The 13,315-nt window shown below is 49.8% G+C and overlaps 1 protein-coding gene across 1 annotated transcript; it reads left to right on the top strand.

Annotated features, from left to right (window-relative positions):
* Nucleotides 1-12: 12 nt before the first annotated feature.
* VPS33A (vacuolar protein sorting 33 homolog A (S. cerevisiae)) lies at nucleotides 13-7,142 on the top strand (the record flags this gene model as incomplete). Its single annotated transcript, XM_010150378.1, has 10 exons — nucleotides 13-277; nucleotides 907-1,023; nucleotides 1,628-1,802; nucleotides 2,502-2,695; nucleotides 4,421-4,547; nucleotides 4,732-4,799; nucleotides 5,358-5,495; nucleotides 5,875-6,012; nucleotides 6,169-6,337; nucleotides 6,895-7,142. Coding segments are annotated over 10 exons (1,585 nt in total), but the record flags the coding sequence as incomplete, so codon positions are not given.
* Nucleotides 7,143-13,315: the final 6,173 nt, after the last annotated feature.

The raw sequence follows: 13,315 nt of genomic DNA on the forward strand, positions 1-13,315 counted from the left end.
GACGGGGTGCAGCCAGCCCGTGGTCTGTGCCGCTGACCCGCACGGCCGACTCACCGTGTGCTCTGCCCTGGCCTGGGACTCTTGCAGGGAAGACAGAGGCCGTTCTCCCCAGAGGGACTTCCACATCCTCTTTGTGCCGCGCCGCAGCCTGCTCTGCGAGCAGTGGCTGAAGGAGCAGGGCGTGCTGGGCTCCTTCATCCACCGAGAGCAGTACAGCCTGGACCTGATACCCTTCGATGGAGACCTGCTCTCCATGGAGTCCGAGAGCGCCTTCAAGGTGAGCACTCGGCTCGTCTTGGAGGAAGCGTGCTGTGCGGTGTTGGGTCAGCAGGGGTCTGCTACAGAGGCTGTTTTCCCTGTGTGTTTTCATCCTGAACGCAAAGGAACAGTCGCTACACCAGGCTGCACCCCAGTTCCTTCAACTGCTGGTGTTACTTTCACAAAGCGTAAGATACGTAGTTGTTACAAAGAGCCAGCACAGCTTGTGTCGCTGCGCAGCCGAAGAGCCCGGTGCGGCTGTTACCCTGTGCACTAAGCTGCACGGAGAACTATCTCTGTCACATACCAGCCGTGCATCCTGTGTGCTCGGAACGCTGCGTCTGGGGACGGAAGGGTCTGAGTCTCTTTGCTCACCTCCGCCTCACTAAGTGTAGCCCAGAGATGTGCCAGGGCTCCTCGGCAGCAGTGCCGAGGCGTGGCGCTCCCACGTCGGCCTGACCAGAGGCAGAGGCTCTTTGCAGTCTCGGTCTGGTTTGATCAAGTGATGGGATGTAGCAGCAGCACAGAAACGGTCCACGTTTGCCAATGGCCGCAGTTTTTTTCCCTCAGCCTTTGTCTTCTCTCAGCTGTTCACATGGATCACGATCTGCTGTGGAACACCTTCCATCGGGAATCCTTGTTGTTTAGGAATGTTACCTGGAGAGCGACCAGACAAGCCTGTACCACGCGGCAAAGGGGCTGATGACGCTGCAGGCTCTCTATGGAACCATCCCGCAGATTTTTGGGAAGGGAGAGTGTGCCCGGGTAAGGCAAATGTTGCTGCTGAAGAAGTGTGTCTTGTTCTCTGGAACTGCCTTAAGGAGCGTTTGGTTAAACGCACCTGTGGGGTTTCTGATTCCAGCCATGGACCCTTTGTGTCTTACTGGAATTTCAGTCTTTGTCACTGCTGGCCAGAAGAACAGTCTTTGCTGTTCCCTAGGTCTCCCTGTCCGGAGGATTTATCTGATCTCCTGTGTTGCTGACGGGTTACTGCCTTGTTTTCAGCAGCATTTCTTTCCATGGAGTTGTGACATTTAGCTGCTTTCTTGGTATCAGAAGGGCTGAATAAAGTGGGAAATGTGTAACCTGCTGCTCATGTCTTAGCTTTGTCATCTCTCCCTACCCTTTTTTCTTCTTCTCCTCTCTGATCAACCTACGGTTAATTAGTGCCTTTTGTAACGAAGCAGAGATGAATGCAGTGCTTTGGCCTGGGTCAGGCCTGCTAAGCTGCAGAGGGCAGCAGGGAAGGACACTGTTCCTTTGTCTCATCCTGCCCCCCCAGTCTTGCGTAAGCATTGCTTGTAGGGGCTGAGTCAAGTGCCCCTGTCGTGGCCCGCACCCTAACTGCAGCAGCGTGATTTATTTTCAGCACGTGGCTAACATGATGATCAGGATGAAGCGTGAGTTCCCGGGAAGCCAGAACTCGATATTTCCTGTCTTTGATACCCTCTTGTTGCTGGACCGCAACGTGGATCTGCTGACGCCGCTGGCTACGCAGCTGACGTACGAAGGGCTGATAGACGAGCTCTATGGCATCCAGAACAGTGAGTGCTGCCGGCTGAGGGGGGGCTCTGGTGCGCGGGAGCAGGTTGCAGTGGGTCGGGTGGGTTTCTGCTTCACTGAATGTCTGTGATGTGGGAGCAGCTCCCTGCCCGTCGTGTGGGGCCGGTTCAGTCCCAAGGTAGAGCCCATCCAGCTCAGCTCTGGCTCCCTGTTTGCCTCGGAAGGAGGGCTGAGTGCGGTGCCTGGTCACGGGACAGGCGTATTTGGGATGGTGGCTGGGTGCAGACAGTGACACGGGACGCGTGGCGTGGCAGTAGAAGTGTTGGTGCACGCCGTCACCGTCCGGCATGGCTGGCTCGCCGAGGGGGGCGGTTTGCGAAGGGCTATGCAGAGCGCTCTCCTGCTCTCCAGGAGGTAGTAAGAAAAACTCCAGAGCGGCAGTTACAGGTTTACTCCCTCCCACTGTACTGAAGCCTGGGGGGAGGGCTGCCTGCGACCCTCTGAGAGCAGGGTAGCTAGCACTTGGGTTCTGATACCCCTGTGCTCGGAGGTCTGCGGGTCGCAGGGTGAGCGCAGGGCGACTCCTTCGTTAACACGTACGCACCGAGCCGTCTGGACATCTGCATGTTGCTGCTCAGAACTCTTTCCGGCCCAGGGGCCACGTTTCCACAGCCTGCTTTTCTTAACGTCTGGTGGCGAAGCTGGAGTCCTCACACGGGCTGTTTCTCTGCATTTGGTAGCTTACGTGAAGCTCCCTCCTGAGAAGTTTGCCTCGAAGAAGCAGGGTGAGGGTGGGAAGGATCTCCCCACAGAACCCAAGAAGCTCCAGCTGAACTCTGCTGAAGAGCTGTACGCTGAAATCCGAGACAAGAACTTCAATGCCGTGGGGTCTGTGCTCAGCAAAAAAGCCAAGATCATCTCCGCAGCCTTTGAGGTGAGGCCGGTATCCGACGCTGCATCCCTTGGGCATTCTTGTCTGCGCTCAGCAGGGCTGCGACTGGCAGCTCGAGCTGTTGCCATGGCGTAATCCCCCAGCCAGAGGAAGAGAGGGCGGTGTTCACAAGCCCTTCCAGTCTGTTGCCCTGCCCCGGGATGAGCTCAGCCCCACTTGGACTGTTCTGAGTAGGTGTTGGTCAAATCTACTGGTAAAATGCTGCAGTAATGCAGAGCCTCTCTTCCCCCCACACCTCTGTTCTGGGGCTTTTGCTGTCCTCACGGTTAAAAGCTTGTCTCGGAGCTAGCCCAAACCACACTTCTGCTGTGTGGGCCCGTAGTTCCCACAACAGAAATGGCTTTCTTGGGTCTGCAGAACGGTCCGGTGCTGCTCCCCTCTGCGAGAGGCCAAAGGTTAATTTGAGCATACTGATAATTCTGGTTTTGTTGCTGTTGTTACCTGTTAACCAAAAGGTCCTTTTCCCTCTGTATTCACTGAGGATGCAGAGAAAAGGCTTTAAGAGTAAAACTCCAGGGAGTGCATTCATGGAGTATTATGGCTGGCATAAAACACATGAGGAGTGTGAGGAAGGCAGTCGTCTTACGGGAGGTTTGGCCTGTAAGTCCCTGCTCACGTGTCGCCTTAGACAAAGCTGGGGAGTGCTGTGGGGTGAGTTTGCGGTTTTGCTTGAAAACATCCTGTTGATGATTCATAAAGCCACGGGGATCCCACCTCTCTGCTTTCAGACTTCACAGTGACTCTCGAGAGAACACGTTACACTGTTTGATTGCATTTCCTTGTTTTTCTCCGTGCCTCTTCACTTCTGCCACATTTAAGACGAGGTAACGGTACCTTAACTGAAATACCGTCTGCTCAGCCTCATCTAGTCAAAGTCTGTTGGTGCAGTGTTAGGCTGAAAGTGCTAATGATGGATTATTCATACTGGTCGTTAAAAAAAATAAAAATAAATTAAGGAATTGTCAGAGGTAATAGGTGATAATGAAACAGCAGCATATTGGCAGCAGAGGACTTCTTAAATTGCAGGCGTCATCATTATCACTGTCCTGCCTGCACTTGCCTGTTTAAATCCTTCACATATGACTCAAACTGTTGTTATTTTCATTCCAAGTGGCAGCAAGAGGCAAATAGCCCAAATGAAATACAGCGCTCTGGACCGCTCCGAGAGCTTCATCAGACCCTTGCGCAAAACCTGGGCCCTTGTCACAGCCAGGTGCAGCGAGTGGAAGGCTTTTGCTGGCGAGGGACGCAGACCCTGCCAACCCAGGTCCTCAGCACCTCACTGCTGCTTTGAGGGAAAACATCCCCACCTCTGACTGCGCTTGCCTAGAGCTCCGTGTTCACTGGCAGCTAGCAGAGTGAAATCTTTGCATGGAAAAGGTAGTTTTTCTGGTAGGGGAGCTAAGGAGTAGATAGTGACGGCTGAAGTCAGACAAAGGTAGAGAAAAGTGACTGGCAACAGTGGTATAATGGAAAAAAATAGTTTAATCATCCTGTTGGATTATGTCCTCCCTCTGCTAATGATTTTTCTGTTCCAGGTCGTGCTGTGACTTTAGTGTAAGCATTGAAAGTCTTGTCTCAAAGACTGCATATCTCTAACAGTGTTTGCTGTTGCAGTGAGTACAGTAAAAAACTTCTTCAGGGTACAGTGATGGAGTTGGTGTTATTAATCTGAACAAGACCTAGCCTAATGACGGATTTCTTTAGGAAAGACACCACGCGAAAACTGTTGGAGAGATTAAGCAGTTTGTCTCACAGCTGCCACACATGCAGGCAGCAAGAAGTTCTCTAGCAAACCACACCTCCATCGCAGAACTCATCAAAGACATCACCAGTGAGTATTCCTTGAGTAGCCACCTGACTCATTTAACTAAAGCAAGACACAAGACATCTTGATGGACATCATTCAGCTTCGCAAAAATTGGCTTTGCTCCATCCAGAGCATCTCTGCTGAAATGTTAAATGTAGAGAATAAGCTGTCAGTTGCTTTTGTAGTGATTGCTGTTCTTTTCCCAAAGCATCTGAAGATTTCTTCGATAATTTAACAGTGGAACAAGAGTTCATGTCTGGAATAGACACAGACAAGGTAGGTAGATAATTACAATTAGTGACTCATGTCTTAAAAAAAAAACAAACCAACGTATTTCTCTGGGTTTTTTCCATTTGGGTTTTTGAGAGAGGAAACATCTGATCTAGATGTTGTCTGTCTCCTTCTGTTGTCAAGGTTGGGAGCTCTCGTGTGTACCTCTTTGCACGTTTGAGTTTTTCCAGGTGACGTGCATCGCTGAACGTACCCGTAGACGGGGCTGCGGTTCCCTGTCCTTGCCCGTAGGCAGCTGGGCTGCTCTGGCTCGTGCAGGGGCACTACCTGCTCTGAGGGGTCAGGGAGAGCTCAGAGACCGTTCGTCAGCACTGTCAGTGCATCGAAGGCCAGCTATTGCCTGTGGCATCGACACGCTTTAGAAGACACAAGGTGGAACAAGTGCTGGATCACCGCTTTGCAGACGGTCGTGAGCTGCAGGGAGAGCAGCAGCACCCTCCTCCTTGCTGTTTTGGAGATACTAGGCAAAATGAGATCTTTCTTTCCAGGTCTTCTGTGCACTTTAACGGGGCTTTCAGTAACAGCTTATGTATTTTTGAATAGGTTAACAATTACATTGAAGACTGCATAGCTCAAAAACATCCCCTGATCAAGATCTTGCGTCTCGTTTGCTTGCAATCTGTATGCAACAGTGGACTGAAGCAGAAGGTTCTGGACCATTACAAAAGAGAGATTCTCCAGGTTGGGCTGTAACTCTTGGATCAGTAAATTCCTGAGAAAATGCACATCACATCCTCAGCTCCACACCACTTGAATTCTAGACAGATGCATCCTGTACACGGGTTGCGTTGACTTCCAGCGCGTGCAGATGGAGCACCCAGGCTTCTGTCTGGGCTGACAGCAGCGCCTCGGGGCCTTCTCTTATGTGCTTTACAACACAGATACAGGGCCTTTCTGTCAGTGCGTTTATTACTGTTAGGACTTAAACACTAAACGGGTCACACTTTAGGAAGATCTTAACCAAAAAACTTCTTTAAACAAACATCTTTGCCTTTTTCTTTGAAATACCCTGGTCATGGGTTACTGACACGGTATTGAAGGTGAATTCTTCTCATTGCAGACTTACGGCTATGAACATATACTGACCTTAAACAACCTGGAAAAGGCTGGCCTCCTGAAACCCCAGACAAGTGGTAGGAATAACTACCCGACGATCAGGAAAACCCTGCGCTTGTGGATGGATGATGTTAATGAACAGGTAAACAGGCACCTCAGCAGTGAACGTGACATCGAACACTACAGGATTGTGTGCAGCAGGAAAACCCGCGGGATTTTATTTTCTTCATTTCTGTGGTGCTGGTTTGCAGCATGAAGTAGCACTGCCCTGCTGCTCACCCTCTGCTCTCTCCTGCAGAACCCCAACGACATCTCCTACGTGTACAGCGGCTACGCTCCACTCAGCGTACGCCTGGCACAGCTCCTGGCTCGGCCAGGCTGGCGGAGCATCGAGGAGGTCTTGAAGATGCTGCCGGGTCCCCACTTTGAGGAGAGGCAGCAGTTACCTACCGGCCTTCAGAAAAAGCGTATGTCTTGCTTTGTTTTCCCATTTTTTAAAGTGAGATGCACCTCTGTGAGGCTGGAATGAGGCAAACTGAAATCAGGGCAGAGTCCAGGCCTCTCTCTCATCTCCCTGTCTCAGTGCAGTATTAGATCTAACCCAGGTAGCTTTCTGGCCTCTTTAAAACATCCAGGCACATGTTCAGCCTTCTCCTAATGCACAGCACCATGTGCACTAAAGATAGTGTAGAGCTGTATGTTTGTTCAACTTCTCATCAGAGCACTAAAATAAACCCCAACCTTACACTGTGACTTTAGTAAGTAACGTTACTTTACAGAGAAGGTCGGCGTCGCCCTCCTGGTTTCAAGCCTGGGCAGCCAGGAGCGCACACATCCTGTAAAGACCCCCGAGCCGGGCGGAGTCTGCATTTCTGGGTCCCAGTCTGGTATTCTGCCCAATAGGCTTCTCCTCTAATTCAGCTGCTGCGTGTGTGTCAGTGTTAGGTCATTTTGGGTTTGACCGACGGTGGGTAGGAGATGCAGAAATAAAACTGACAGCCTGTAAATGTCTCCGAACACACAGGTCAACACGGTGAGAACCGAGTCACTCTGGTGTTCTTCCTGGGAGGTGTGACGTACGCAGAAATAGCTGCTCTGAGATTTCTGTCCCAAATGGAAGATGGAGGCACCGAGTACGTCATTGCCACTACAAAACTGATCAATGGAACAAGTTGGATCAAATCTTTGATGGAAAAACTGGAGCCTGCTCCTTTCTAGGGTCTGTGGTGAGAGACAGTAGCAGTGAGAGGCCCTGTGGGACACAGGCACATCACCTTCTGGTCTTCTGGCATGGCTGCTTGAACGCTGGAGAAACGTGGCGGTGAAAGCAGCTCTCCTGAGACCAGCTCGTGATGTGGTTACACTCGTCCCTCTCGGCACTGGTGTTCCTACTGTTTGTGAAACTTCCTACTAGACGAGCAACACTGAAAGGCACTAACAATGAAGTAAACAGTGGGAGAAAGAGAGATCCCAGCTCGTGGTCCGAACTGGCAAACAAGCGCTGGGGGAGCGGGGATTTGCCCTGGTCCTTCTACTTAGCAAATTGCTGCTTTTTTTTTTCTTTTGGTTTAGTTTTAGTAGGAGATGGCATTACTTCTTTTTCACTTTCTAAGATGCTGAGGAGGCAGGATATTTTCTGTTCCTGATTCCATACCAATATTCTGCCTTTTTCTGGTGCCTGATACATCCCATCAGTGCAGTGGCTCCGTTTCTGTTAGAGATCTGCACGCTGCTGTACCCAGCGTTCAGTTCCCTACCCAGCGCTCTGATGAAGCCAAGGAACTCGTGCTTCCCCCAGCTCCAGCACAGTAACAGCAACAGGCAGCAGCACGGGCCAGGCCCCAGTAGCCACATTTTCTCACGTCCTCTGAGGCCGGTTGTAGAACCAAAAGAGAACTGTAAAGACGAAGCAGTAACTTTTTTACTTCATAGCTTCAGAAGCTTCCTGGCTCTTGGGCATCCAGAAGAACGTACGAGCCTGCACTGTACTGAACCAGCTCTCTGTTACAGTTAGTTGCCTGTAGGTCACACTCAAGTCTGTGTCCTGCACGCTCTGGCCAAGGCATTCATTGGGTCTCCTGCAGCGACAGCTAAACCCTGGACTATTCACACGTGTGTCAGCAGACTGACTGAATACAACCAACTGCACCCAAGTGACGAGGGAGATGCTTGAGCCTCCTACTTCAGTCGCTCTCTGGAAGGATGGGTGTGAGGTGGCTTGTTTGTCTGAGCTACATTCCCCTGACTGGAACGCAGCTCAGAATATGAATTACATCAATGTGGCAAGAGCCCCTGTTTGACAGACACTCCTTGCACAGGACACGGGCCAAAAATAGCTGCGTCAGTGACCCAGTAAACACTGGTTGTAACAGACGCTTTTTTCATGCCCCTGTACAGTTTATAAATTGTGGTTCTTGCTGCCACAAGCTGTTGTAGAGCTGAGAATTGTAAAACGGAATTTTCCATGGTCTTGGTGGCTGGGCCCGTGGTGTTGCTGAGCCAGTGTGTGCAAGAGGCAGCTTCGGCTCTAGAAGACTCGGCCTCACTGGTTGCTACGGGAGGCAGACTGGGGCCCTTGTGTAGGCCTGCGCAGCTGCGAACCTGCTCGCTCTCACTGCTCATGCTTCCACAGCGACCGCTGGGCACTGTCTCACATGGCCTTTCACCCTTAAAACCGACTACAAAAACCCCACCCAACACCTTAAATCACTCTTAGCAAACATTGCTGCTCTTGGGTCTCCTGCATAATGCATAATATATCCCAAAAAACTTGTTTCCAAGTTGTTGCAGTTACGACCGTGGGTTTGTCTCTTGCGGTGTTTTGTGAGTTCTGCCAAATCAGCCCCTTCATAGAGCCCCGCTGTCTGTTTAACGCCAGTTGGCTTATTAGAATAAAAAAATGGATTTGATCTTTTTTTGAAAGTGCTTACACGCTCTCTCTCTCTCTGGAATAAAAAATAAATAAACCCCTGCACTGTGGTAGTTGTATCCTTCTCCCCCTGCCCCATTTAACTTGAAACTTCTAACATTTGGATGTTTTTTCTTTAAGCTTCTGCACTAATTACATCCTGTTCTGACACTCAACATACTACATCAGAAATACTTATGGGACTTCTTGACTTTTGAAGCAAAATACGTTTGTAATCATTTGAGACTTTTTACTTCTAGTGGGTGGGCAACCTACAGACTCGTCTTACAAAAAACACCAGGCTGCAATTTTGGCAATGATGCAAGGAGCAAACGTGGATTGCCTTGCTCTGCACAGTTTCTGCAGTTCCACTGCCAAGTAGGTAATTTCACAGTATTTAAAAACAAAATTGAAGTTGCTTTGGAACAGAAATAAGATGCTACTGTGCAAAAAAAAAAAAAAAAACCCACCCAAGAAACAATGTGATTCAGTGCAATCCTGAGAGAGTCTCCCTGGCTTGGCCTCAAGGGACTTCGTACTATCACAATTTCCAGAATTCTTAACCTTGAAAATTGAACTAATGGCAAGGAGATGAATAGCACTGATCAAGCTCGTCTGTGAGCTAAGCTCATGTGGTGTAAAAGCTACACCACAGGTGACTAAGGAAACCACACAAAGCCCCAGTTCAACAGCTTGCTTACCCTTTCCCTTGGACCGGGAAACCTGTGTTGGTAAGACTAGAGGTACAGCTTCAAAAATAGTTTATGCAGAGACCTGGTAAACTTTCCTTCACCACCATCTGCTGTGTATTTTTTTGCAGCCTGCACTACCACCAAGCAAGAGCCATGTGGACACAAACTAGACAAAGTCTCTTCCTGGAATTATCCAACAACAACAAAAATAAAAGCCATCCTGACGTTGATCGATTCTCTGGAGGCACAATTACGACTTAACAGGCTTCCTGAGCAGCTTGATTATGTTCTGCTTCTGTCCAAGGCCTCGCTGACCATGCGGGTAATAATTTGATAACAAGAGGGCCTAATTAAATTAAGGGGCCGTTTTCTACATCATAATATCTTTGGAGGTAAGAGATTGGATTTGCAGTACATACTCTTCCTTCTCTCTGCTGTCTGCATTTGTCTGGTTTACAAGCAAAAAAATGAAAACATTGCCCAACCTCCACCCCTAAAGACTCTCACTTTCCATGCAACTTTATCAGAAAGCAGTTTTGCTAAAAATAAACATATTGCTTACTTCCCTCCTCCCTGCCCTTTGCTGCAAAGCAGTTGTAGCTTGCTCTCTAAAAGGTAGGGATGTCGACTTGGTGTGCAAGGGTGAAGCCAGAGCAGTGAACTGGTGGCAGTTCACTGAGGCTGTCTTCAGCGCTCACTCTCCTTTGGGAAGAGCCTGACTCCAACCGCGCAGTTCCACCCCGTGGTGTGCTGCTGGTCCGGGACAGTCCCCAGCTGCCCATGAGCATCCTCCTCCCGCATGGCCCACGGAAGCACAGGGCTCTCAGGAAGCAGAGCAAGAGACACAACAGCCTTCCAGATAACTGCCAAGTAATGACACAACACTGTGTTAGGGGAAAAACACCCCCCATTTAAACCAACGCGGGTTTTGACCTGGTGAAAACTCGTGGAAGAGTGTTGACAGAAGCGCTCTGGGAAGGAGGGCTGCCTGGCATGCTCTGTGCTGCTGCGCGGCACAGAGCGCAAAGGCGCTTTGTCATAGAATAATTGGTCCTGACCACACCTAGTGCATTAGTCCTCATGTGGGCTGCAACCAACCTCACTGCTCCTGGCTCCGGGACGAGCAGATCAGAAGGGGATCAAACTGCAGCACAAACCGCCTGGAAGGCAGAAATTCAAGAGACAGCAGCAGCAGAAAACTAGAGAGAAGCAGGAACTTTAGGAAGTAGAGCCTACTACTATCTACCTGGGTAAGCAGTTTATTTCTTTATCATCAACATCTTTTTAGATCATCAGAAATCATGTAAAACCTACAGACAGAAAACTTCAATGCTTTGAACAACTGGGAAACCCTGGCTGGTTTTAAAATGCAATAGCTCTGTAATGCATACCTGTGCCTGAACTTAGAATGAAGCTTCAATGAGACCAAAAAGTGAACTCTTTATCATAAAAGCTCCTTAAAAATTATTCTAAGTGGCAGGCTGGGCATTCAGTTTACTTTGGCTGGCTTTAGCCTGTTCAGAAGAGAAATAATCCTTTCAGATTAGCTTTGCCTAAGTCTGGTTTTAAATTCCCTTTATGTGGTTGACCGAGAGTGTGGCTATTTTCAGTCAGGCACAGTTATGCTCAGAATTAAAAGGAGCATGTACATCGGAGGGACAGTACAATTTTTTTAGCTGGCTCTTCCCAGCTTCAAGTCTAAGGAGCCAACAACTTCCGTGAGAGTTCAGATTTTACATCAAACTAACAAACGAGCAATCACTTCTAAAGTAATGTGTTAGTATGACTATCAAATACAGCTAGAACATGAATACTAAAGCATCTTAGCCCATGTCTTCCATTTAAAGGTTATTTTTAACACGAGATATAAATATTTGCCTGTGCAACCTTGTATTTAAGCCCCAGTTTTTGTCAATCTTAAACAAAAGGCTTAGGTTGTGCCAGTATCTCCATTAGATGCAATTATATCATTAAATATTAATGGTGGCTTCCTTGGAGGAATTGACCACTGATCAGAACACACTTGGTAATGCACCCTCAGCGGTCGCTCTGAGCGGGAGGCTTCCTGGATGCACAGCCACACAGGGGAAAGGTGCCAGCAGCCAGCTGTGAGGGCCTCGGGTCCTCACCGCCACAGCAGTGCCCACTGCCTGTGTCTCTGTATTTTGATTTGCTTAGTTACCAGGCCTGATTTGGAGACTTTGATCAGATCCCGAACTCTTTTTTCACACTGCGCAGCTTGGCAACCCTGTGCAGGACTCTGAACGAGCCCACACAAGCCCAACCTGACACTAACAACCTTGTTAGGAGGACGGGTGGCCATTAACCCTCCAGCTCCTTCTCCCCACAGCAGACCCACCCCATCGGCTTGCTGGGAAAGACTCACCCTGTCCCTCTGCCTACAGACCGGGGAGGAGCACGTCAGCAGCCAGCCCCGGAGCCCCTACCTGCCGCAGAGCGGGGAGAGCCATGCCCGACTCCTTCGCCATCCACTTCCTCAAGGCGCTGAAGGAGCTGCTGGCCTTCGTGCTGTTCAGTTACACCGTGCTGGTCGGGGCGCTGCTGCTCGCCGGCTGGACGACGTACTTCTTGGTGCTTAAATGAGATGCTCTGAAATGCTCTTACATGAGAGCTGCTGTGCTCATCACAGCTCCTGCCCTCTTACATGAGAGCTGCTGTGCTCATCACAGCTCCTGCCCTCTTACATGAGAGCTGCTGTGCTCATCACAGCTCCTGCCCTCTTACATGAGAGCTGCTGTGCTCATCACAGCTCCTGCCCTCTTACATGAGAGCTGCTGTGCTCATCACCGCTCCTGCCCTCTTACATGAGAGCTGCTGTGCTCATCACCGCTCCTGCCCTCTTACATGAGAGCTGCTGTGCTCATCACCGCTCCTGCCCTCTTACATGAGAGCTGCTGTGCTCCTGCAGCCGCGGGCTGGCCAGAGGCCACCGGCTCCCCCGAGCAGCTGGTCCTGCGCCCCTGCTCAGCACACAGGATGGCAGTCCCTTCCTCCTGCGCCAACCCCGCAAGCGTTTTGGTTTGTTACTGCTTAATCGCAATCTTATTTTCTTATGTAAAAAGAATAAAGATTAAAAGAGAACGTATCTGCGTGCATGCACTTCACTAATCTTTGTGGCTCTTGCAGATTCCCTGTGTCTCCTAGACGTGTCTCCCTGTTCCGTGAAATATTTAGAAGCCTCCCTAGTTTTCTCCCAAGATTCCCGCCCCACCTCGACAGCGCGGCAGTCTGCCGGGAACAGCGAAGGGACGGGAGGGATGCAACACAATTCACACGCGACCGACATCTCAAGTGAACAAGTCCTGCCTTGTCTAACTCTACCTCATTAAGGGTGTGAAGGCAGAAACACAGAAATTAGTTGTAATTTATTTTTTTTAGAAGTCCTGCAATAAGACATTTCAAATCAGCACAAGGTTTCTCGCGTCCTACAGTTTTATGAGGCACACTTCATGGGGTGGGGGCACCAGTGCCACATTATCGACAGGCCTGTTATTTGGCACCTTCATGTGTGCAACGCTTTTCAACGAATGCGTAAACCGTAGGGTTAGCTGGGAGGTGTGCCAGCGATACAGCACTGCCCTGCTGCAGCCGAACCGCGCCGAGTCTACTTGAGCCTCACAGAGGATAGATAGCCATTTCTGGGTACACAAGAATAGATTTAACTTATCAAGGCGTTTCATGAAGAATTAGAGAGGAAACCTTTGCTGGATTATCCCTAGGCAAAAGCTAAGTAGCTCTTGAAGAACAAAGATGAGTTAAACTGGGAGTTGGGGAGCAGAACCTGCGGCAGTTGGATCAGCGCAGTCTTGGCCAACACTCCTGGG

The sequence above is a fragment of the Eurypyga helias genome, unplaced genomic scaffold (assembly GCF_000690775.1).
Source record: "Eurypyga helias isolate BGI_N326 unplaced genomic scaffold, ASM69077v1 scaffold45564, whole genome shotgun sequence".
In the NCBI taxonomy this organism is placed as follows: domain Eukaryota; kingdom Metazoa; phylum Chordata; class Aves; order Eurypygiformes; family Eurypygidae; genus Eurypyga; species Eurypyga helias.